Source organism: Elgaria multicarinata, chromosome 10 (genome assembly GCF_023053635.1).
Source record: "Elgaria multicarinata webbii isolate HBS135686 ecotype San Diego chromosome 10, rElgMul1.1.pri, whole genome shotgun sequence".
Taxonomy (NCBI): domain Eukaryota; kingdom Metazoa; phylum Chordata; class Lepidosauria; order Squamata; family Anguidae; genus Elgaria; species Elgaria multicarinata.
Genome location: NC_086180.1, coordinates 63,801,926 through 63,828,890, shown reverse-complemented (window position 1 = coordinate 63,828,890; position 26,965 = coordinate 63,801,926). Strand labels below are relative to the sequence as shown.

The 26,965-nt window shown below is 41.2% G+C and overlaps 2 protein-coding genes across 2 annotated transcripts in view; both read left to right on the top strand.

Annotated features, from left to right (window-relative positions):
• FAM149A (family with sequence similarity 149 member A) overlaps positions 1 to 11,340 on the top strand; it is a 56,687-nt gene extending 45,347 nt beyond the window's left edge. Inside the window, exons 10-14 of the mRNA XM_063135187.1 lie at positions 1,502 to 1,726; positions 2,259 to 2,379; positions 5,866 to 5,994; positions 6,905 to 6,983; positions 9,985 to 11,340. Of these exons, the coding sequence (XP_062991257.1) occupies positions 1,502 to 1,726; positions 2,259 to 2,379; positions 5,866 to 5,994; positions 6,905 to 6,983; positions 9,985 to 10,058 (628 nt within the window). The 3' untranslated portion in view covers positions 10,059 to 11,340. The remainder of the gene's footprint in view (positions 1 to 1,501; positions 1,727 to 2,258; positions 2,380 to 5,865; positions 5,995 to 6,904; positions 6,984 to 9,984) is intronic.
• A 6,515-nt stretch (positions 11,341 to 17,855) lies between these two features.
• Positions 17,856 to 26,965, top strand: part of LOC134404810 (cytochrome P450 4V2-like) — a 37,554-nt gene continuing 28,444 nt past the window's right edge. The window contains exon 1 of the mRNA XM_063135722.1: positions 17,856 to 18,232. The gene's annotated coding sequence lies outside the window, so the exon portion shown is untranslated. The remainder of the gene's footprint in view (positions 18,233 to 26,965) is intronic.

Sequence of the window (26,965 nt, the reverse complement as noted above, 5' to 3'; positions counted from 1 at the left end):
AAAAATTCACTTGGCATTTAAAAGCCATTAATACTGTCACTAGACAAGCCTGCCTGGGAAAAAAAAATCCATAAGCAGGGTGCCACAACTAAGATGGCCTGCCCTCCAGTTGTCTCCCACCACACCTCAGACGGTGTTCAAAGATTTAACACATTCTTCAGGACCTAGGCTTATGTCTACAACTCCCAGCATGCCTTGGGTGGGAGGGAAGATGTATCAGGCTTTGGGAGCCATCATCTGGAAGTGGCTCGCCGTCCTGGGCTTGAAGGGAGTGCACCTGGGTTGGCTGCCTCAGTTACTAGGCACCATCGGGAGCAGAAGGGAAGGAGATTGTAGCTCTGGGCAAAAGGCATGGAATTGTAGTTTTTGTTTTCTGTGGGGACAAGGAAAATCATTATGACAGCTTCAAGGTGGCCCTGGCCAGGTGTTGAGGGAGAGAGAGAGAGAGAGAGAGAGAAAAGAAACTAATTTGTTTTAAAGTTACCTCACAGGCCTAGTACAGGCCCACCTTGCAGGGTTGTCATAAGGGTAAGAGAGGGGGGAATGAATTTAATTTGTTTATGTTAACTCACAGACCTAGCACCCACCTGCTACTTTAAGATGATTACCTCGCAGACATAGGGAGGCCGAGCAATGCCAGGTAGAAACTTGAAATTTGGCATGCTGATAGGTCTGGCTGTACAATGTACCAGAAAAATCTAAAAACATGAAATTTTGGATTTAAAATATTTTTAAAGAACTTAATAAAAAAATGAGGCTTATGCCTACAATTCCCAGCATGTCTTGGGTGGAACTCCCAAAAGTGTTCTCTTGCCACCAAACTATGACTCATGGTCATGACCGGTATAAATTGCTACTATTCCTTCAGGACATTCCATAAATACTATTTCTTCAGCTGGAGATAATTAAAAATTGCTTTATCATCTATGTGGCTCCATAGCAAAGACATAATGCCACCAGCACTCTAAGGTGGTGGATTCTCTTCCCTACTATATGTTATTCAGATATCTGGGCAATGCTGGGTATATTTTGAAAACATATTTTTGTTAGCATCTTTTTTAGCTGGTAGAAAGGGTGTTGCGTGTCCTGGTTGTTTTTGAAGTTTAAACGGCTGCTACGGCTAAGGCATGATGGGAGGTGTAGGCTTTTCAGGTAAAACAAAAAATGTAGTTTATCACGAAGCTATAATTTAAAATACAGTTCTTATTAACACAATTTCCCATTTATTCTAACAAAACGATTTACTAACTCAAGCAATCTAAAAAAACCCAACCAACCTAAAGATGAATAAGTTGCATAGAAATTTATTATATATCAAATAAATGTTATAAATATTATTCATGGACCCAAGCAACACTGGGCATATCAGCTAGTGTATCTGTATGTATATCTCCCTTTTGTTGGGACAAGGAAATCATATTTGGGTATGGGACAGGCTGGCGGAGAGGACAGCTGTATATAATGGCAGTGAAAATTGCTGAAATTGTCTTGTTTCCATTAGGAATGAACAGGAAGACAAGCCACATGGTGTAGGTTCCAGTGTTAACTCAGCACGAAATCGGCTGGGGCGAATTACTGATAGCAGCGTTCTCTCAGCATCGCGAGCATTGCCTGGATCCTCTAGGAAAACAGCGGGCCATCGTAGGCTGCCATCGATAGCTACAGACCCACTGCGCTCAAAGACTCCCAATGTTTACAGTGATGAAGTCCTTAGGGGGACAAAATTGTGAGGCTTTAATTCTTTTCTTTGCTGTTGTGACCTTAGCAGCACGTTGAGCTCAAGTAATGGGGTTTAGTAAAGACTATTTCACAATTCTGCAGTTGTATCATGCAAGTGCAAAACTTGGCACTGGGAACAGAATTCTGCATCCTGAATCCCTATTTTCTTTTACTTTGCCTGTGACGGTAACGTTAAATGCATTTTGGTAATGGGCAGATACATTTCTGAAATCAGAAAGAGATCTGAAGATCAGGTTGCAGAATTCAGCCTTGGCACTGAATTAGGATTTGGCTTAGTGTGCATTTTTAAAAAACTCATAGTATGCACAGTAGTGGGTTATATAGCTGTTTAAGTGGGAAGTGATACATTCTTGGAAAACATCACAATTTTATATGGATGTCATGTTACTCAAAAAGAACATAATATTTTAGTAAATATAACAGGAATTCTGCTGTTGGCACTATTTCTGAACAGCTCTTGCGCGGTTGAAGGAAGAGAAATATGTGTAACCTCATGTATCCATATTTCTGTCCTGCAGGTGCACTGCTTTAGATCGCTTGTCCTCTCCTCTTCCACCTACAGCCCGGAACAAGTTACCACCAATAAATTCGGACACCGTTGATCAATATCTTTCCATTCCTGGATCACGGCTAGGATTTGTAAGATAGATAGTCATTAATTTTGTTTATATAATTACAAAGAGGATTTCTCCCCTGCAAAATACCTTGTTTTTCTGTAACTTTGTTTTTCAGTTTACAGCTGCATTGACATTTCCCCATTTTGTCTCACATTCTGTTTCCTTTTATGTTCAGTAGTAGTTCCACTTCTGTACCATCTGCATGTGCTTTGTTTAGCATCTTAAATATACTTTTCTTCCTCTTGTTACATCTCCATTCATATTTCATTTTCATGCTGGGAAAAGTCATGGGGCTAGTCCAGATTCCCTTGCATTGAAATCACGTTAATAAATATTACAATGCACTTTAAGCAGTTTTAGCAAGGTTAAGGACTACGTATGCCTATAGCAGAGGTGTCCATGGATGGTCTGACTCCACCCCCAAATTCTCCATGCCGCTTTCCCTGACACTTGTAACTCTTCATTCCCTCCCCTCATAGAGAGCACTCTTTTCCTTTCACTGCTAGAAGCAAGGAAAGAATAATCTGTATTAGGATTGCTGGTGGGTGTGTCTGTGTTGTGGGTGGGTGTACATGCATGTGTATGGCCCCGACTCCCTAGCCAGCTCCCTAGCCAGCTCCCTAGCCAGCTCAGACTGTCATCCATTCTCAAATGTCTCATTTCTGGATAAGGCACTCAAGAGAGTGGTGGCGTCACAGGTGGAGATGCTATTGAATGAAACTGTTTATCTATATCCATTCTAGTCTGGGTTGACCAGTTGATAGTTGACCTTCTTTGAGAGAGGAACAGGGGGAGTGTGACCTGTTAATTCTTGACCTCTTATTAGCTTTTGATACCATTGTCCACTGGATCCTCCTGGACCACCTTGGTGAGTTGGGAGTTGGAGACACTGTTCTGCAGTGGTTCACCTCTTACTCTTGAGGGGTATTATTTTTATAAACCCTTTTATTCACTATACCAGTGAATTAGCAGAGTAACAGCGGTTCTTAACTATGAAAGTCAGCAAAGACCAAATTAACTTCAAGACAGAGTCTGTTTTGTTTGGTACAAAAATACAGTATTTTAGTGATAGAAAATAACACAGTTTATGGCAATACAAATTTACACCAACATACTCACACACTTGGTCATACACGTTACAGCAGGGCTCACAGCAGCAGAGAGAGAATATTTTAATCTGGTTACAAAGTTCCAAAACTCTCTTTATATACACTTCCCTGAACAAATGATGAAACCACTAATTGGCAATGGCAAGACAATTAGACTTTTGCATCATCCCAATAATTCAATAAAGTCCACCTGCAAACTTGACCTTTAAGCTGATTGACTGATGCTGAGTCTTCAGTTTCTTCCAGGTTTTGCAGACTTGTACAGAAATATGGAAATCACAAAAACCAGTCCTAATCCAGGACTTCAACACTTACTTGCAAGGCCGGTCCCAGAGAATAACACTGGATGATTCTGCCTTCAGTCCCCTGGCAGTTGAATTGTGGTGTGTCACAGGGCACAATTTTGTCTCCAATGTTATTTATTATCTATTTGAAGCCATTGGGGGCAGTCAATAGGAGATTTGGGGTAAAGTGTCACCAGTATACTGATGTTACCCAGTTCTTTTTCTCGGTGACATCTGAATCAGGAGAAGCTGTGCATGTTCTGAACCAGTGCTGGATTTATTTCATTTCATTTCTTTACTGCCCAATAGCCGAAGCTCTTATAGATGCACCTACTATAGGTTACATGAAGACTAATAAACTGAAGTTGAATCCTGATAAGATAGTGACTATGGGTGGGTGGTTCCCAGGTCTGGGAACTGGGGTGTTTGCCTGTTCCAGATAGGGTTGCCTTCTCTCTGAAGGAGCAGGTATGTAGTTTGGGGGTGATCCTAGAACCATCCTTTTCACCTCAGGTGACCTCCGTGGCCTGGAGCATCCATTATCAACTTTGGTGTGCCAACTATGCCCATTTCTGGGTAGGGATAGCCTAGCCATGATGAGTCATGCACTGGTAACCTCATGGTTAGACTCCTGCAATGCAGTCTATGTAGGGCTGCCCTTGCTCTTGGTTTGGAAGTTGCAGCTAGTGCAGAATGCCGCAGCTAGAATGCTCAGTGGAGCACCTAGCTATACATGCCTGTGTTAAAAGAACTGCACTGGTTGCCTATTAGCTACCAAGCCATGTTCAGTGTTTTGCTGTTGACATTCAAAGCCCTAAACAACTTGTGGCCAGGATACATAGCTGACCGCTTTCCCCTATTTACACTAAATCGACCTTTGAGATCCTCCAAGGAAGCCTTATTGGTTGTTCCACATCCAAGAGTATCGGCAGGCAACAGCATGCCAGTGACCCTTCTCGGTAGTGGAACCCACCGTCTGGAACAATCATCCATGTGTGGGTCGAGAGGAGGAAATACTAATGAGTTTCAACCACCTCTTGAAAATGCATTTGTTAATTCAGGCTTTCACTGACTTTTAATTGAGCAAGACACTGGTCTGTTTTACTGATTATGTTATAATTTGTAAAGGTATTTAATGTTTAATACTGTTTTTATAATGGATTTTATATTGTACCACATTTGCTTTTACATAAAGCGCCTTGGAATTATGTGATATCAAGCAGTTTAGAAGCAACTTTAATAAATGAAATAAATAAACTTTTGGGTTGGGACCCACAGTTGGGTTGCACTCTAATTAAAATGGGACACCACAATTTTAATATAGGTGTTGGACACAAAGACAAGGGAGAGCAAATGCAAAAGAGAACACAGTTGCTTTAACTCTCATAGTTAGTTAGAAGAGGGAATTCAGACAGTTGCAAGTTGTTATGCAGTGGTGAGAAAAACTGTATCTCCAAAAGAGGAGAGGGATGGATATATAAGGTAAAAAAGCATGGATCTCGTATTGCAGTAAAAACTGGATCCTAGGTGTGAAAATGTCGCAGAATCCTGCATGAGCTAATTATGATGAAACAGGGTACACTATTCCACCCCAAGGTTTTTCCTTTCAACCTCCCTCTAACTATACTCTTCCAGCTGCAAACGAGATTATGTGGGATAGGGAAGGGACAGAAGCAAGGTAGAGAAATATATTTTTAAATTATATGAGGTCCAGTTTTCCTGTCTGAGTAGTGCTTTCTTCATGTTTTTGCAAAAGATCAATCAGGAGTCCAGTGTGCCCCACTTACATTGCTTTAGGAACTCAGACACTGTTTAACCCCAATTATCATCTCTAGTCTTGAACAGGACCTCATGCATTATACTTCCCTCCTTTTGTGCTAAAATACATGAAATCTTCATTTTAATTTATTTCAAGCCCAGTTGAAAAGCCCAAGTAAGTGATTTTAGAAGCTCTTATCTTGGTGCTCAGAGGCTAGTTGAAAATTAGCTTTTGCAGGGGGGACAATAAAAAGATCCATTGAAAAGCAAAAACATTCTTACTTGAACTGCTAATACTAATTTACATTTTTTCAGCATTGGGTTTACTTTCTCCCCCCCCCCTTCCCCACTTTCCAGAATAGGGGAAGGTATCCTCACAACAGAATATCCAGTGCAGTACCTGATGGTATGGAACGGCGGCCACTTAGAGAACGAACTGTCATAAAAGATCAGTTTTCAAGACCTAATACTACTCACACATTCCGGGTATGTATTTGAAAGTCTGCAACCTCTGATAAGAAGCTGGAAACGGGATGAAAGAAATCTCTCTGTGAAACTTACTATTGGCAGTCTTGCAGTTCTGGGGGGACGGGACTGGCTGCCTCTTTTCCTTTCATATATTATACTATGGAAAACACAATTTGGAAGGTGCATAGTTTGTAGACCTACATCCCATTTCCACTGTACTATAGTTTTAAGCCCAATGCTCTAATTTGTAGATCTTCTACTTGGACCACATGTTTCATTGTTCCAAATAGTCAGTGTTACTAATTTGATTGCCGGTCCATTGCCCACCCACTCTCTTGACTTGTGTGCTTTCTCAGTTACTAACCAGCATCTGATGCTGCCCTTGGAACAGGAGGTGGTCTGGGCCATTCTTCAATGCCTTTTATGGAATAGATACATTTCCATAACTCTTCTTTGTGTTCCAGTCAGTGGCCCAGTTCATACATAACCATGGTTTCTGTATTCACATAATATGTCCCCCCACATGGCTTGAAGGATTGTGCCAACGTTTAGTTTCTTTTTTCCCTAATCTCAGTTTGTCATTGTGTATGAATCAAAAATCATTTTTTCATAATTTGTTTTGTTAAACCAGCTTCATAACCCATTGTTTGAAGCTGGTTTGTTTTGAAACTGACCAGTGTTTGTCATAAACTATAATCTCTGGTTTGTACACAACAATAATTTGAGATTAAGAGAAAGTGAAACTAAACACTGGCAAAGTCTTCCTAGCTGCAGGGGAGGAGGAAGGGAAATGTGACACCAAAGCTTTGTGGTGGCTCATTTTACTTCACGCCTGCAGCACTAAACCACAGATATACTGTTGAGCCTTGACTTAATATGAAAAACACACACCCTGTAATGCATTAAAAAATCTATATATCTCTTTCAGTCAGATACACCTCATAAAAGGTCATTGACTTCTATGGATTTTGCTAATCATATGTGGACAGGTCAAGGGGTATTGACAGGTAAGACCTCTATTTTATGCAAGGAAAAAAGTAGGACTATGGCACAAAATGTCAATCCTCTCAAAACTGAGTTTCTCAGGTTCATCATGTTGGCATTTGTGGGGAAATGTGTTAGATTGAGGAATAGGCTTTTTACTTGACAACTAAGTTGGACCTAATGAACAAGAAGTATAAAGTAGGGGTGAGGAATTGGGCCAGATAACCGAACCGTCTGTGGGCCGGATGCCATCAGAGGGCCTGGCCGCTGCCCTTGATGTCATTCAGTCTGTGGCCATGCACTAGTGGGAACAGCCAGCACTTTGGTCAGTAGCCTGTCTTCTCTTGCCTCTCAGCTTCTCTCTTTTGGGAAGGACACGGGGTGGACAAAGCTCTCAGTCTGCCGCTCTGCCTTCCAGTTGGGAGGGGAAATGGCACGCTAAGCGGATCTTCTCTATTATCTCTAATCATTGATGGGAGGTAACAGCAGGGATTTCTCGCCTCCCCTTGCCCTGGAAGATTGGGGGAAGGGCTGTGTCCAAAGCCCTGCAGCTGGGGGGTGGGGGTGGGCTTGACTGATGGGTCAAAATGGCACATGGTCTAAAGGTTCCCCATCCACAGCATAAAGCATTTCATACTAAATTTCCTCTTCATAAAAGATGTGGAGCAGCAGGTCAGAGTTCATGTATTCTTTGTAGGCTGCATGCTCATCTGCCCATATTGGGTTTGAAATAATCTGAATACATTTTTCATTGGGCACATGCATTTGAGGTATACAGTAGAATGAATGTTTGTTGATAAATTGGCTATATATAGCAAAACAACAACAAGCCAATACCATTCACTTAGGCTGCAATCTTCAACATGTTTACTAGGGCATAAAACCCATTTGTCAGTAGGTGTTCTGAGTAAAGATGCTTAGGATTGCTCTGTTCAAATTTTGGAACCTACATTATCATTGGTGCTTACACCACTGTAGATATATTCCTGCAGTATTACCAAAGACCCAACAGAGGGCTGCCTTTCCAATAGAAAGCAGCAATGAACAGCCTTTTTCTCTTCCCATTTCTCCACATAGACTGGCTGTTGTTATTTTAAGATCTCATAAACTCAGTCATGTGTCTGGGTAGCATGACTGTACATACTAGGTTATAATACTTCACAGTCCAAGCATACTCTCCTCATTGTCTCATTGTTCGTGAAATGCATATGAAATGAAAATCATTTTTCCATCTAAAATGTGAATGAAATGGAATGTTCCTTTTATAACTTCTTTTTGATAATGTGTTGAAAGATGACTTTCAGAAAAAAAAAACATTTTTTTTTGGAATGCTTGTAAGTACTTGAGAACAGCAGCATTCATTTAGTCCCTCATCAGTTCATTCTGTCTAGCTACCTAATGTGGATAATGTATTTTCTTGCATTTGGGTAAGCCAGCAAAAATAGTTAAAGAAATATGAACCGTTCTGTGAAGAGTCTGTGTACAATTCCAAAGACTATTTTTAGTACTGAAAAATCACAGGTAGTATTTTACCATATTTCTTCGATTCTAATACGCTCTTATTCCCCCCATAAAACCGGGGTGCGTCTTAGAATCACAGGTCTTTAGAGATTGCTTTGCAGGTGTGGAGCCACCATTATCACGCTCCAGGAAGGTGCCCGGCTAGGCTAGGCACTGGCGAGTGCACCCACGCAGCCTTGGCAGGTCTCGCAATGCTGACCAGGAGGCGCGCGGCCCGATTGGGGCCTACAGCATGCCCCGCGCGGCTCCAGGCGGCCCTCGTCAGCTGCACCCAGAAGATGCGCAGCTCCAACGGTCAGGAGGCTCACCCCCCCCGAAGCACATCTTCTGTGCCGGGAAGATGCCTGGCTGGGTTGTACCCAGTGGGCGCAGCCACGCGGCTTTGGGGGTCCCGTGCTGTTGTCCAGGAAGCATGCGGCCTGAGTGGGCCCTGGAAGTGGTCCTCAGATCCGTGGTCCACTGGAGGGCAGGACAAACCGCTAATGCTCCTCACGCACGCGGATGCTGGGCCAAAGTGGCCCGAAAAACCCTTGGCCAGAGGCCGAAGAAGCGCTGCTCCGCCGAAGCTGCTCTCACGCTGCAGCTCCAGTCGGAATTAGTGTGCGTCTTACAATCAATGGCGTCTTAGAATCGAAGAAATACGGTATTTACTGCTTGTTGCGTATATTCCTGTAGGGTAGTGCGTTTTGCTGGAATCCCTCACGCAAGGTCTAGGGTGGAGCTGTGTGGACAGAGAGAGATGCTGAGAACTGGAGAGTTGTGTGGAAAGAGGGCCCAGGGGTAAGATACTAGGAGACAGGAAGGCCACTTGATGGTAGCAGGCTCACTAGAACCAGAGGAGAAGATTAGCAGAAGTTTGTGAGAAAGAGGTAACTGGGGGAAAGTAGCCAGAGCAAGAGAGCGCGCAAAAGAACACAGTCCGGCAGGAACATCACATAGGGATTGTATGTTGGCAGGAAACAGACAGCAGTTCTCTATGTAGGCAGGGAGACTGAGCACTGGAAAACTGAATAGGCAAAGGACAGAGTTGGGGTAGCTGTAGGAACCAAGATCGCATGGGCAATCAGCTTTAATGCAATGATCTGAGGAGGCAAAGGTTTGAAGGACACATGGAGTAAGAAAACAAATGGCTTAAGAAGGAGGCAGCCCAAGGGGAAAACACTCCTCAGGCAATGATCAGGAAGGGAGTGGAACAGGCAAAGAGGTTTTGGTTCTGGGGTGGTGGCATTCAAACAGCAATTAGAGTGGGTGGAACGCTAAACTGATACATTCATTTGAGCCTCTAACTGAATCTGCTGATCAAAGTAATAGGCTTCAACTTGTTGCATATTCTTCTCTCATCTTCCTATGATGTAAGAGCCTATTCCCATTTTACAGATGGGAAATTGAGGCCAGAAGAGAAGGTCACTCACTGAAAGAATTTGGCCATAACTCTTCTTTTTTCTAATAGACCTTGTTATCTACTTGACCCTCAATATTGCCTGATAATATTTTTGCTTGCAGGTACACAATTCCATGCCAAAACATTCCAGAGAAATCCATCTGTCTCTAGGAGGAGATTTCAAGTTGCTTCATAACATTTAACAGAACACAAAAAACCCACAGCACTCCAGCTACCATTAGGAGGGATGAAGTACCAGTATTGAAGTTTTGTTTCATAGTGTTGTATATCTCTGTGTATGGCCCGTTTGAAAGTTGTTTCAACAAAGTCTTGCTGGAAATGAGGATGATTACTAGGGAGGACATAAGGACAGTGATGGGGTTCACATGATCACAGAGGGAAAATAAGACATTGGTTTATATTCCCTCTCTGCAGATGCTGGTTATGAGCCATCTAATTCACATCATTACCCTCATTGTGTGCCAGATTCCAAACCTGGCAAGAATGGCTGGCTGAGGTGATTTACAAACCACTCTGAAACCCATGGCTTGTTCTAGGATTTCAGGGTGATTGGTAACCTGCCCAGTGGCTTATTTCTGGAATGTGGAGTAAGAGCTGGTGCCATTTGCCTTCTAAAGGCATATGCTGATTTTAATCAGAAAGTGAAAGTGCCTTCCTGGTTCCATTTTCTTGTGTGGATTGGGTACAAGTAACAACTTCATCTGAGCCAGTTGTACCCCCCCCTTTTTTTATTTTTGTTTTACAATGAATAGAGTAACTTTAACCAAAGACCTAGGCAAATTACATGAAAATGGAATGTTCCCTTACTTTTTACCCAAGTTTTGGACACGAATCACAGCTCAGGCAGAACTGTGTAAAAACTCTCAAAAGCTTACCTTTGAGGCTTCAGGGATCTGTTCAGTCTCTGTGCTAGTCCACAGGATTCCCAAGCCTTAGGAAGACTGCTCTGTTTTCAAAGATTTAAAAGGATTTTAGCTAAGCTTCAGCTCAGTTCTATAGATAAGCTTTCCAGAGATTAGACAGTTGGGGTAAGGAGTTGCTCAGCTTTCTTGATCCTAAAGCTCCTGGAGTCATTAAAACAAGTTTTTTTGGGTGTGTGTGTGTTGTGCACTTCCTTCTGGTGTTCAAGACCTATATGAAAATTTGATGGATTTCAATGGGTCTACTCTAAGTAGAACTATCATTGGCTACAACCCAGTGTTTCGACTCAGCTGTAGTAAGAACTTCTATATATCCTTAAGAGTTTATCCTAGGGATGATCAGAAGTTTAACATAGCCCCAGTTAATTTTGTTATGATTCGATGGGTTGAAGTTACCCTGTATTATGCTCAACTTTGTTTTCCAGTTTAACTGGAACAATCTTGAAAAACAATTTTGGAATTGGTAAATGACCAATTTGCTGCAGGTTTTTCTTTTCTTTATATGTTATCTATGAATACAACCAGAGCTTCGGCTATTGGGCGGTATAAAAATGTAATAAATAAATAAATAAATAAATAAATAAATAAATGTCATGCAAAACAAATCTTGGGATTCATTTTTGCAGTCATTTGATCCATGCATATATGGCTACTGTTTAAATGGCAATGCAAACAAGAATCAAGTATTTTTCAAAGTATTTTAATCAGTACACATATGCACTAGTACACTTAAGTAACCAGTTATTAAAAAAAAGGCACAAAATGTTATCTGTGTGCATTTGTAGAGGTCTAAACCAACTTTGAAAAATAAAATGGAAGAATAGCATATCTTGAACACATTGGTGCCACTTAGTAAACAACAACCCCAAAAATTGGGGATATGACTTTCCTAATTCATCTTTCTGCAGGATAATCTTCTTCTTGCAAACATTTTGACTGGCATGTACACTGACTGTGTTAAATGTCTTTAAATATTCATTTCAACATCTCTTTCTAATTATGTTATTTCACTTTGTTTAAAATTGTTGCCTCTTCCGAACTTGTCTTTGTCATTAATTTGGCACATCACTCCTTGAAGGGTGATTTAGAGAGCCAAACTTCATTTACTGCTTCTAATTACTATGTCAAGTACTGCAGAACAGCTTCAATTGATACGTTTTCAGGAAAAAAATTCTCTATCCAGCAGACTTACACTATAGATAGGACTTCACAGAGCCTGCATGCTGGATTATAAATGTTCTGTTTATCAGGCTTTTCCTTCCTGAACTTTTTAAATGTCACATGCAAATGTAAGATCAGTTATTTTATCTACTAAAGCAGCAAATTAATTAAAAAATATACTTCATAAGCCAATGAATCTGTGGAAATTTATTTATTTACTAGCTGTACCCGGCCACGCGTTGCTGTGGCTCAGTCTGGTTAAATGGAAAAGAAAGAAAAGAGAAAGCGCATGTTTCTAATATGTTTAATTTCACAATGCTTGTGGGTATACAATATTTTTTGTTGTTCCATTGTCTGTGCAGATACAGAGATTGTCTGGTTTGCCGACTCTAGAACACGCAACAAATAATTGTCCATGTGAGAACCAATCCGTGTCTAGATCTAAACCGCACAATTCTAAAGATTGGCCCTGAGCTTTGTTGATGGTGATTGCAAACGCCAATCGAATTGGGAATTGCAATCCCTTAAATTGAAATGGCATATCTGTTGGAATCATAGGAATGCGAGGAATGAGGACATCTTCACCTTTGAAAGGTCCTGTCAAGATAGTTGCTTCTACGACGTTGCTCAGTAATTTTTTTACTGCAAGCCGCGTGCAAAGCTTTGACTGGTTGATATTTCGCAACATGATAATTGGCACACCGATTTTCAATTGTAGTACGTGCGGTGGCATCCCTGGCAGATCAAGTGAATTCAAAAATTCTGTTGGATAATTAACCGCTTCATCTGCTTCCACAACAGTGTCGATGGACTTGTATGTGACTGCCTAGCTTTGAATGTTAGACTGAATAATATTGTTAAGTTCGTAGACGTCTTTGTTCTTGGCCGCAAGAATAGCTCGTTCACTCAGCCAATCGTGATTCTTATAATTGGTTTGAATATTGGGAAATACTTTTTCAATGAATTCTTCTTTTGACGTCACTAAATTGCAGAAGTTATGAGGCAATGAAATTCGTCCTGAGGTCAGATCAACTGGCACCTTTCAGTTCCCAATTTCCAGCAATTGACATCAGAATATCTCAGCTGATCGATTGTTTTGCAGCTGGACACGCATATTTGTAGTTAATTTTAACGTCTTTACGTGTCGCCACAAAGTAGAGTATTTCAGGCAAGCATTTATTTCGTCCGCTGGTGTCGATCGAGGAATTACAGGTAATGTTTGCCTGAAATCTCCTGCAAGCAATATTAATGCGTTCCCAAATGGTCTGATGTTTCCACGCAAATCTTGCAATGATCGATCAAGAGCCTCGAGCGATTTTTTTTTGCGCCATTGTGTATTATCCCAAACAATAAGTTTGCATTTCTGCAATACTTTTCCCATGCCGGATGCTTTGGAAATGTTGCACGTGGGAGTTTCAATGAATTGCATGTTCAATGGCAATTTCAAAGCGGAATGAGCAGTTCTTCCACCTGATAGCAATGGCGCACCTATTCCGGACGACGCAAGAGGTAAGGCTATGTTATTTTGGGATCGAATTGCTGCCAGAATCAATCTAATTAGGAACGTTTTACCAGTTCCTCCTGGCGCATCTAAGAAGAAGATTTCTCCAACCCCGTTATTGACAGTTTGCATTATTTGATCGTAAATGCCATTTTGCTCAAGCGTTAGCTTAGGAATATTTGATTGCACATACGACAAAAGATCACCTGTGTTGTAATTTTGTTCACGATGCAATTCTACATCGAACGAAGCAGGAGCAGATCGATTCGGTGATGGCATTTCCAATTGATTGAGAACTTTGTTCGCGATTTCTAAGCACAAATCTTCAATCATTATCAATGCTTCGTTGTAGATTTCTGCTGTGAAATCAATGTTCTTATTTGAATTTTCCTTGCGTATTCGACGGAAAATATCTTCAGCCATGTGCGATTTATATTTCTCGCATAACTGTTGGAGATGAAGGAGAGCAGGCGGTCAATATGATTGCAAACAATGCATGAATTTGATTTGGATGTGACGTGTTGTATGCATCATTAATGCATACATCCCAGTGTCGGTCGTTCTCCAATAAATTCAGAGCTTGACATGCACTGCAGAAAGTGGGATGTGTAACGCCGTTGAGAATTCTCAAGTGCTGGAAAGACGTTGGACTGGGCACATTTACCAACAGCATGCGAAGAAAGAAGCATTCATCTTGATTGGGATGCACGGTGTACAGTCTGCCTATCGTAGTTTCTTTGAATATGCCAGGTTGTCCGTCGACTCGCTCTCCTCGTTTGCGTCGTTCAAATGATTTTCTACTCGCATTCCATGTGTAATACGTAGGCACTTCCGTATACAGCAGTGTTTTTGCAAACGCGTCATTTTGACATAACGTGAAGAAAGCAGTTAACGTTGTAGCCAGTGGATTGAGGGCTATTTGTTGCACATTTGCAGCTGTGAAATAAACACGTTGTCCATTTTCTAGATGTACTGCTAAGTGAACAACAGCTGGACTTCGTTCATGTATGGGAAATGAAAGAATTCGCCATACAGCTTCATTGCTGCTTATGTATCTTCCAGCCTGACCAGCATGTGTTGCTTTTACATCCAACAGATGGCGCTGTTTTTCAAAAAAAGCATGTTTTTGCCTGTGACAGATAGAAGATAGAAAGAAGATAGATACCTGTGACAGATAGAAGATAGAAAGTTTTAACAAAAACATAAAATTGCAAAACATTAAAAAAGGAAGAAAGACGAACTAAAAAACAAAGGTAAAAATTTAAAAACTAACGAAATATTTCAATTGAAACGCAGAAAATTGGAAACATTGAAATGGAATCGTACAATATGTAGTATAGCATGTGTTGCTTTACGTCCAACAGATGGCGATGTTTTTTCAAAAAAAGAATGTTTTTACCTGTGACAGGTGTGGTGAGGAGATTAGTTAGTGGGTTTTGGCCCCTCTGCTAGGCCGGAATCTCCTGGCAGTTACCTTTCTTCAGAACTTGGAACTTCCATAGAAGGCCGCAGTTCCGAGAAACATTGCTAGATGGCGCCAAATAGGAGAGAACATGGAAATAGGAGAGAAGGCAGAGGCAGTGGATTGGCCTACTGGTTGGTGATGTCACAATGACTTCTCTCCTATTTGCATAAGTGGCTTGGAGGAGGCCTCTGTGCTTGCGTAAGCTTACGGTTTTAATTTTGTGTACCGCCCAGAGGCCTTTTTCTTTGATTCTAAGACACACTTTTGTCCCCATCTATAATATAGTTACATAAAAACGCGCGTATTCGAATGCAACGTTGTGTCAAAATTTCAAAGCAATTGGTGAAGAACTTTCGGAGATTTTAGATTAGGAACAAACGAACATTTACATTTTTATTTATATAGATTACATTTCTATAGTTCCTTATAGGTGAAGTTTCTTGGGTAGTTCATAACAATTAAAACCATAACATACAGTGTATTAAAGCATAATAAATAAAATTTAATACTACAGTATTAAACCAAAGTAAAATCCAGTAGCAGTGTAAAGATGAAGGATAGTGAGTGGTACTTCATCGATGAGCAGGGATTTTATTATTATTATTTAAATTCAGGACATTCAGATCATAGTCATGATCTAGAGAAGTGTTTCAATAATAACCCCATGTTTCTTCTGTAGAGTATTTCAGAAGAATCTGGATATCCAGTTGTTTTAAAGAATGCAATAACCGGGGTTAGGTGTGAGAGATGTGCAGGAGGTTGACGGCATCGTCAAAAGGACCTGTGGACTTCTGTGAGTGGCCAGTCACAAGCGTGGCGTATATCACTTGTGTAAAGAAGCCAAACATCTCTAAGCGGATTCCCTACAATCCGTTGCACCACTGATTGCTTGCATCTTCTCTGGTTTTTCAGAAGCCTCAGCCAGAAAAGCACCCCATTCTCTTTAAAACTAACTAGATAAACCATTTTTATGTCAAGTTCCTGGTGTTTTAAAATAGGTGCTTTATTTAACAGCAAGAAAATAAAATTTATGTAACATGATATGCCTAAGCATTTGAAGCTGCAGATAAAAAAAATATTGAAATTACATATAGTATGGGAAAGCAATGCTGCTGCTTAGACTTTTTAGTTCTAAAACAATTTTAAATTAAATATTTTGCAATGTATTTGCAGTATGGAGAAATTGGAGGTTAAAATGAATGATTAAATGTTTACAGTGATTTTTGAAAAATAGATCCTAGGAGCAATAATTTAATTTTAAATAAACTAGGCAGCTAGTTGACGTGAATATTGAGAGTGTTTATCCTTGATTATGGCCAGCAAATGAAGGCCAAAATGAGTATGCTACCTATCAAATTATGTTGAGCATACCTCTTGAATTAATTGGGTTTTCTGATTGGGTTGAGTTTGCATAATAAAAGCATTTCTAAACAGATATTTGAAGGGTTGTCCTTAAATTCCATCTTGCATTTCACTTCTTGGGACACAGCGATGAAAGGAGTGCTTGCGTAAGCTTACGGTTTTAATTTTGTGTACCGCCCAGAGAGCTTTGGCTATTGGGTGTTATAGAATAAATAAGCTTCTTATGATCACTCCCTAATTTTCACATACCAAATGTATCAGGTAAGCTTGAGATGAAGCATTACTGATAAAGCATCTTTTGAAAAACTGGGTTTGTTTGATGCTACTATTCCAACAACATAGTTAATAAACTACCTTTTCATGCTGGTATTTCTGTTGTGGGTTTGAATTAAGAAGACATTAAAAGTGAGTGAGGTTCCATTCACATGAACAACGTTCGCTACTTCTGCATAAGTTATAGTAAAGGGCTATAGGTTGCCCACCCATACTAAAACTTTCCAAAATGGTAGATGCAAAAACAAATTATCTGTGGGTGACCATTTCTCCCCAATACTTTATACATACAGACAGTAGTGCAGGTAGGGTGGATCTAAGGGCCAAATGACATCAATGTGGAAATTGAAAAAGAAACATAGTTTAAAGCTAATTGAAGGAAGATCATTTTTGTAGTTTGTACCTAAACAACCTGTAGAACCTTGAAAGATTACAGACACTTGTTTTTGCACCCTAGCTCACTACTGACAGTGCATTAAAAAGCAACCACAGCTACTGAGCTCAGCTTGGTGCCCTCCTCAGCCCAACGCTCCAGGTGACCACCTAGCTTGCCCACCCCTAAGACCGGCCCTGGATGACCGTCCTGCATGTGTCACTGTCATGCCCTCACTAGAGGAACCCTCAGAGGAAGAACTAGTGCCTCCAGAAACACTAAATCAGTCACTGACACCACATCAGGCGGAGCATGGGCCTTCAGGGAAGACCACTGCAGTTCTTTCCCTGTAGCAGGGAATTTTGTTTCTAGAGCAGATGCTGAGCAACCCCGACACCCAGGAGCAGCAACAAGCCAGTAGGCCTCCTGTAAGAAAGGCTGCTTGCTTACAAAGATAGTCTCCTCAGGAGAAAGTGACTCCTCTTGAGGAGGGCTCTGGCCGAAGAGCTGTAATGGAAATCAGCTGAGCCTGGTTGGGGCTCAGCAGCCTTTGTGATTAAAAGCCTTCAGTCAGAGCTTGCTAATTGCTGGAAACAATGTATCACTACCTTCTCCTTCCTTGGTCCCTGACCCTGCTTGAACCTCTGTGCTATAGACTTTGGACTCCTCGACTTTGTCAATGGATTGTGTATGTATTGGATTCTGGAACTGTATTGGACAGGTTTGCTTTACACAATGTACTGGACTGATTGTGTCTGTTACCTGGATCATTTCTGCCTCTGCCTGAACTCCCTTGAACTGAAACCTGTTTGCTGGAACATTGGCCTGGTTTATTATTTGGCCTTGTGATCAGCCCTATCACTGAGACTGCTACAGCCAATGCAAAACAGCCCCTTAAACTAGCCTGCTACCCTCAGATGCAGCAGAGGAAGTTGTCTCATTGTCTATGCTGAAGGAAGATTCAATTGCCAGTCCAGTTGGCTTTTATATATGGAGTAAGGAGCGGTATTGTCTTCTCCTTTTTCTGAGGCAGCAAAATGTTTTGGCCTTGCCCTGTGTCACCGTCCAAAGAAGAGCAAACCAGTGGCAAAACCCATGGTGATTTGTGAATCGTGAACTAAACACACAAAGCTGGGAAATCATTTTCCAACTATACCACCAGCCCCTTTCAAACCACAACACGCCTTGGGCAAAGGGACCAGCACATGTGTGGCAAGTGATGAAGGGCAGAAGCCCATTGGGATGCACAAGTGACTGTTGAACCACAGGGATCTGGTGCCTATCCGTCAACAGCGTGAGTGCTTGACCTATTAACCATCTCATTACTTTTGGCCTGTTTTCATTTATTAATTTATTAGCAATACTTATATACTGCTTAATATAAAATTCCTAAGAAGTTCACATATTTTTTAAAAATCACATTTAAAAACAATGCACTATTGAAAACAATTAGTATAACAATACAAACGATACAAATTTGGAAGCCAGTTACCCTATCCTGAGTGAACTCAGGGATAATTGGTAATTTCCAGACAGAAACTCAAAAGACCGGTCACTGAATTACACTGGCTTTTGCCTGGCACAACTTCAGTTTAGTCTGGATTTAGTAATTTTAAATGGGGTAGACCTTTGGGAAGGTTCAGGCAAATTCACTTTTTCAAACTCATTTGGCTCAAGCACAGTAGATTATGGGCTGGTGTCCAGAAATGCCTTTCAGTTAGTACATCAATTCTATATAGGCACAAGAACTTGTAGTGACCACCAGCCTCTAACTCTTACTTTACGTGCCCCAACTCTTAACTTACGGACCACTTGACTTAAATAAGAGTCAAGTGGTCTGATAAATTAAATAGTCTACTGGAGGTAAGATTAAATTCTGACCCAGCAATTCGACTAAGATCAGCAATTTTATCGGAGGAATCGGCCACATCTACCATAAAGGTGTATGATGATTTAATTCATCCTTTTCAAGATGCTTTAACTCACGCAGGCAGGTCAGGGCCAGATAATACTGCCCTTACTATCCACAAGGGCCCTACTTGGTTTGATGGAGAATGCTATTTGAAGAAAAAAGCGATTAGGGAGTCTTATATAATTTACAGAAAATCGGGCTATAACCATCTCCCTTCGACCTATTTTCAGTTTTTTCAGTTAAAAAAGCAATATAAGACCATAGCCCAAAAAAGACGTCAATCCGAACGTAATTCCTGGTCCCTGCTGTTAACTCCTTCTTTGAATAATGATTCAAAAAAGTTTTGGCAGATTGTGTCAGGTGTTTTATGTTCCAATTCTCAAGCTCCTAGTTGCACAATTCCAACTCAGGTCTGGGAGGACCATTTTAGATCCATTTTTACTGACCCAGACACTATTCTATTAGCCCATGTTAACACACAGGACGTCACTCTTTCCTCTCTCCCCTCTTGGAATCCGGTTTCTAAGGAGGAAGTGATCGAATTAATCCATCAGCTTAAAGGGGGCAAGGCACCCGGCATAGATTTTATTCCTGCTGAATTTATCAAAATTAACCAGGATTGGTGGGCCCCTCTGTTAGCCGCCCTTTTTACTGTTATAAATCAATCTGGCAAAATCCCTGTCAGCTGGAAACACGCAATAGAAGCTAAAAAAAACAGGACATGGGTAATGGTTTCTACTTCAGTTTCGTTACAAGGGCAGCATCTTTTGCATAAAGGATTTTTTATATATCTGCCTTCCATTAACCTGGAAGGAAGGGCATTAAATCTAGCCAAGTTAAATGCCCTCCTATACTTGGGAATAGTCAACCAGCATAAATATGGAGGACCATCTTTATTAGTGTGTCTAGTTAGGCCTAATGAGTATGGGGAGCATGGGCCACAGGCAGCTTCCTGTAGTTCCTGCCGGTCAATATCCGCTAATCACTGTTTAACAATCAATTTAGCCTTTGCTAGGTCCATTACTAGCAGATGAGGCGAGAGCCCAATAGTGCAGATTTTTACTTCAATCATTTTTGCCCAGTGGGATTTACCAATGTCCAGCGGGATCAGTAAGAGTAGAGAGTTGGAAGTAGTGGCTAAGTGGCAATGAAGCCAAAAGTATATAGTATAGGTCCACGCTAGACAATTAAGCGAATTAAGTCCTGCTTCCAAATTTAAAACAGCGCCAGAAACACATCTTGGGCCCCCAAATATTAACCTTAGAAAGAGGTGTTGGATATTTTCAAAAGATCCTTTGTAATAAGGTATCCAGACTGGTGACCCAAACAGAGTCTGGGACACTGTTTTGGCTGGAAAAACCCGGATGGTTGCTGGTAGAAATTTTCCACCCTTTGTGTAGTGAAACCGAGCAAGCGCACCAGCTGTCTGCTCGGCCTTGGTCTTTACATGCTTAACATGGGTACCCCAGCTTAGGGTTTCCTGGAACCAAATCTCCAGGTATTTATAGGAATCAACCTGGGAGATTCTCTTCTCCCCTATAGTCCAGGTGAATTTAATCTTCCTCTTACTGAAGGCCATCACTTTGGATTTAAAGTTTTTGATTGTTAAAGAGTTCTTCTCACAATAGTCTACAAAGCCGTTTATTAGGTGTTTAAGACCCAAACGCATTTGTGATATCAGGACGGCATCATCAGCATATAGGAGGAGTGAGACTGGGGATGAGCCGATCTTAGGCGGATGAGATTGGATTTTCGCTAGCGAGTTGGGAAGATCTACTAAATACAGATTAAATAAAGTAGGTGCCAGGATGCAACCTTGTCTGACGCCTTGTTTGGCAGCAATATCATTAGTAAGATGACCATACTTGCTGTATCGCACTTGGATTAAAGTATTATGGTATAATGATTGGATCAAGAATAAGAGTCTACTTTCAATAGAGAGATGTTTTATTTTCCTCCACAGGTGGGGCCGAGAGATTGAATCGAATGCAGATTTTAAGTCCATGAAGGCAGCAAAAAGTTTGCCGCCCTTTGGGACAGTATATTTATATGCCATGTGGGCCAGGACTTGACAGTGATCGAGAGATGAGCATCCAGATTTAAACACAATCTGTCCTCTTCCCAAGATATTCTTTTCACTAATCCAAGCTTTTAATTTATCATTTAGGAAACTTGCATAAATTTTCCACACAATGAATAGTAGGCTGATGGGACGATAGTTATGTGGGTCGTCTTTAGGGCCCTTTTTGTGTATTGGAACAACAAATGTCACAACAAAGTCACTGGAACTACTCCGGTTTTGTTTATTAGGGAGAAGAGAGATGATAAAAGAGCTGACCACCGTCCAATGTTACATTTCAGCATTTCAGAGGGGATGCCGTCAGGTCCTGGCGCCTTGCCTGGCTTTAGCCGTATAATTAGATCCTCTACCGTGATATAGTCCACGTTTGGCCATTCAGGAGTGTCTGGAGGCAGAGTGGGAGCAAGGTTTGGTGTATCACAGTTCCCACAGACCGCTCGGAAGTGAGACTCCCAGATCTCAGGGGGAACATGGCAGTCGCCACTTCCATTACAGTTACTTAGGGCGCCTGACACTATTTGCCAAAAAGAGTTCATGTTATTGGAAATAGAGGCCGCTATCAGCATTTTCCAGATTTCTTTATCTGCCTCGTTTTTCTTCTGTTGAAGAAGTTTTTTATAATCCTTTTTTAGTTCATAATATAATCTAGGTAATCGGGGATCGTTGTTCTCTCGATATGAATGGTAAACCCCCTGAATTTCTCTTCTTAGTTGGGCACATTCTCTGTCAAACCACTTTTTAGACTGGTCTCTTGTACCATTTAGTTTGGTGGCATTTCTATAAAGTATAGGGTACAGCGTTTGAGACAGCTCATAAGCAAGCATACCACTTTCAGGGGACGTAGCTTCAATAATACGATTAAAGATATTTAGAGTAGATGGAGCAGAGGTAATGGTCTTAAACTGGTAGAGTCTTTTGACCATCTTATTCTTTTAATAGTTGGCACAGAGTTCATATTAGAAAGGAAGGGATATTGCACTGTTGTCTTTATATTCCCTGGCAAAGTAAGATAAAGCTCCAAGGGCAAATGATCGCTATCGAGCCGCTCAGCTATTTTAAGATTACAATCCAATAATTCCAGTTCCTTATGGATTAAAAAATAGTCAATTACACTGGATCCTTTGGAGGAAACGTAGGTAAACTCTCCATGTTCATCAACAATACCATGGCCATTTAAAATTAATAGGTCATTCCTTGCAGCAAATTGTAATAAGCATAGTCCAGCAGGGTTAATATACGAGTCCTTTGAAATTCGAGAGTTAACTCTTAGGTTTGTTTTGAGTGCAATCAAACTATTACCGCAGGTAGATGGATCTACGAGGTAGCTGCCTGTCCTAGCATTTAAGTCACCTGCGATAATTGGATATGCATTTGGATATTTTGTTGTCCAGCTGGAATAGAGACAATCAAATTTAAGCCATGTTGCCAAAATTTCTTCTTTGCGCGCTAGTGGGATAATATAAATGTTTATCAATAATATAGATATCCTACAAGCCTTCAGTTCCAGAATCAGGGCCTGTATAAATGAATCTCTGCAGGGGAGATTAGTGATCTTAAAATCAAGAGCAGTAGAAATCAATACGCAAAGTCCCTGGCTGTGTCACGCACTCATACTTTGAGTACGTGACACAGGTAAGTAGGAGTGTTTTTCTTCCCCCACCCAGCATTTGATTGTCCAATTCAGATACCATTGTTGGTCATGCAATTAGGTTGGTATTTGCAAACCCTGGTCATGCATAAACAGGCCCTTTAATTAAATCAAGCTGGGGTTGTGTGTATTGCATGTCTCCCAGTTATGCAACATTCCAGATCCTTCACCTTGTTGCTGGAAGCTATTTCAGCTGTGCCTGAGCCAAGATGTCAGGATGATTTCCAATAAATGCATGGCCTCTGGAGGGCTCACCAGGGTCATTGCTAGGCCTGGCCACAGTACCCTATTCCTTCAATTCTAAGACACACTTTTTTCCCCATATAAACATCTCTAAAAATGGGGTGCGTCTTAGAATTGCGAGTGTGTCTTAGGGTTTTTTTCTGTTGGTGGTACTGAAATTAGTGTGCATCTTACAATCAATGGCGTCTTACAATCAAAGAAATACGGTAATACAGCCCTAAGAGTCCAATGGTGGCAATGGAAGGTCCCCCCCCCTTATCTTAATTTCCATGCAGGGGCCAGTTTCCAAAGGGAATTGCAGCTGACAAGGGCAGGTTTAATCCCTCCACACACACCCAAAATCACCCCCCCAAGCATGGTAATTAGTCTTATAAAGAACTTTCCATTGGTGCTAAGAGGATGGTTTTTCTAAGCTTAATTGCCATGCGATTTCTGGGGGATCCCAGTTGGGAAGTGTTAACCTTCACTTCCTTAAATGCGGTGGGAGGTGGTACCCTAAATTTGTCCCCACTTCCAAATCTCCCCAATACACATACATGGCAATTAGAAACAACTTTCCCATTGGGGTCTCCTTCTTGGAGGGAAAGAAAGAGAAGGGAGGGAAGTTGAGGAAAGGGCAGCCAATGGGTTCTGGGTGGTCTGTTACCATGGCAACAAGCCACCCTGCCTGGGTTTGTATAGTACAAAAAGGCTGTAGCAGTTTGAATGTTCACCATGTCGGATGCTGCTGATTGTGCGAACTGAGTGTATTGTGTAAGGCATGTGGTACTTTGTGGGTTTCAAGTATAAGTTGGTGCCACTGTGCACAGTAATATCTGGAAAGTGAACCTGATTCAGAGACTGATAGGGCATAAATTGTTCATGTCCTAGTTGTGAAATCTGTCAAGGTCTTTGTGGTGTCACCTACCTCAGTGACGCCTGTTATCCAATTTCTCTTTCGCTGCCACCACCCTATTCTTTATTTTCTAAAAGAATGAGGGAATAATATATTTTTGTGTGTGAGAGTGCAAGTGTATTGTCTACCTGAAGTAACGCCAATGACAGAGCAGACGTGGTTTTTTTTAACAAACTAAGAACAAAGTTTATTCATATAGAAACAGATTTGAAACGACACTTTAAGAATTATTCTACTAAATCTCACTCACTCCTACCCTCACTCCAACTCCTCAACCCTGACTCTACAAAATCCTGACTTACTCCTCTAACTCTCCTTAACTAACTGCTCCCTTCTAACTCCCCAAATGTCAAACTGTCCTCTCATTCCCCCTCCTCTCTCTCCATTCAAATCAACTAACCAATCAGATGACACCACTCACGGCTCACCATTCTAACTCCCCCCTCCCACATACTTACCATTTCCTGAAATAAAAGAATTGGCCACAGCAAATCCAAACCTGAACCAAACACTTAAACATACACATAGAAACAATAACAGAAGTCATCATTTTTTCTGTCTTCCTTCACATCAATTTGCAACCTAATGTGCACACTTACCTTAGGAGGTGGCAGCAGACTAGAATACTACATCTGAAACTAAGCTGGAAAAGAGCACTTAACTGATAACTATCTAAGTAATGTGCCAGAGGAAATGTTGTTTTAATTAACTCAGGTTGCATTACTGTCTGAATCGATATCATCTGCAAATTCCTATGCATCTTTCACAGATTGATGCTCCTGATAAACTTTACTCTGGCTTCTTTCATTGGTTTTTTAAAAGGAGCCATTTTGTAGACCTACAAAATCATTGCTCTTCTATGTCGCCAGCTAACAATGCAATCCTATACATACATACACATATATATATATACACACATATATATATACACACACACACACACACACAGATGTAAGTACCACTGAGTTCAATGGCGCTTACTCCCAGATAAGCATGTGTAGGATTGCAGCCTTATGTCTCAAGCAAAACAGAGAGCTGTCCCTAAAACTGCATTGATGCAGCCCTTTCACCAGCAGAACAGGCATTGCTGGCGGATCAAATTCTATCTCCCCCAAATGCCCCCCCGCATCTACTTTGAACTATTGGACAATGCTCCAGAGTAGTTTCCAGTTTTATTTGGGCTTTCCATTTCACTGTTAGTGTGGTCTGCATGTAAGTGAATGGAACAGAAGTTGTTTGTATTCAGCTGAAACCTGGCTTGCATTGGGGGTGTGAAATTTGATGGGAGTGGCATTTTGCCAGAACCAGAAGTGCCTTTTGTGTGGAGTATCTTCCACTTACATTTTCTTCATAATTGTGTGATGTTGTCAGGTGATCTAGGCATATGGGTGCTGGTTCTCCAAGTAACTCTGCTTGGGATATATCTGTATATCCTATTGTGTAATTGTTCTGCCATTTGCCTGCATCTTGATAAGGCGTGAGCACAATGTATTACTGCAGAGAAGTTCTGTGATATATTTTTCCAATGAAGGCCATGGAGATGACACTCCTTAGGACCCTGACAAAGGAGCTCGCAATGGCATGGAGAGCTTTCTCCTACATTACTTCCAAATTGTGGCATGCTCTCCCTTCAGAACTAAGATTGCCCTCACTTTTTGGAAAAGAGTTAAGACACGTCTATTTCATTTGGCCTTTTAAATTGTGAATAATAGTTTTAATGTTGACATTTTGTTTGTATGTACACCACTTTGGTGATGTTTGTGGGAAAGCAGTATATAAATATTATTTATTTATTGCATATCTATACCACCCAATAGCTGAAGCTTTCTGCATTTGCAGAACATTGTAAGCAGTCATGAATGGGTTATTCCACATGGTGATACAGCCAACAAAGTTGTCTCATATAGTGGCAATTGACAGCTACTATGTGGCTATGGAATGAGTTTGCATTTGAAGAAGCTATTGGGCAGTATAGAAGTGTCTGGAGGGGCATAGGGTTGTTCAGTTTCTGGGCTTCAGGGTTGGAAACATGGCTCTGACCTCAGAGCCCAGAAACTGCACCAGTGGTTCAGGTTATGTCTCTGTATTCAGAAACAAAGCACAGACGTGGAAAAAGAGGGCAGTCCTGGGGGCAGGAAGGAGAGGAGACTGCGGCTGCAGCCATATGGCGTTTCCTCTTTTCATCCCACTCTGAAGCCCCACTGTTAAGACACCCTTCACCTGTCCAACAGAAATGCAGTGTGGCTGGAGGGCAGAGGCGACGATTGCTTCCACAGTCCACCCACCCTGAATTGGAAACTCAGCCACCTCCGAGTTTGGTGGCTGTTGACTACCTTCATAGCAACATACCCTAAAAAAGTAATAAAAATGTAATAAACAAAGAAGTAACTGCTAGATCTGCTTTGTTGTTATGGATTAAACAGTGACATTATCAATTCAACAGGAAATTCTGCATCTTATGTATTTAATTAAATACATTAATTAAATACATTAAATCTTCACACTGTGACTTTAATATCGGTATAGTAAAGCCACTTTAAAGCCATATCAGACCATTCTTTGGACAGATTAGATTTCGTAACAATTAGATTGTCACAACTGGACGTTTAACAGCAGCCTGACATATGGAAATTTATTTATTTAGAATATGCATAGGTCACCCCCTGCCCCCACTCAATGAGTGCTTGAGGCAACATACAATAAAATTTGAAGAAAGAAATACATAAAGAACGCAAAAAATCTAAAACTCGGAGCAGAGGAGCAAGTTTTACAAAGGCGCTGTTATGAGTGCCCATCCACCTCCCCTCGCTAGGAGATGGGACACGTAAAAGGGCCTCAGGTAACAAGGGCAGATTTCAGGCAGACTCTAGTGGGAGAAGGTGGTCTTTCAGATCCCCTAGCCCCAACCTGTTTAAGGCTTTATAGGGTGCAACCAGCACTTTGAATTGAGCTCAGAAACAAATTTTAAGGCAGTGCAGTTGTTTCAAGACCGGTGTTGGTCTGTCAAACGCACACCTGAGAAAAGTTTGGCTGTGTTCTGCACTGGCCGGAGTGTCCAGGCAGTCTTCAAGGGTAGCCCCATGCACAGCACTTTACAGTAATCTAAACATGAAGTGATTAAAGCAAGGATCATTGTAGCCAGCCCACCTTCCCCAGACAGAGATGCAATTGATACACCAACCAGAACTGTATCTGGTTGGGGATATGTGGTATTGTTGTATTGCAAGAATCTTAAGACACCAGAGACAT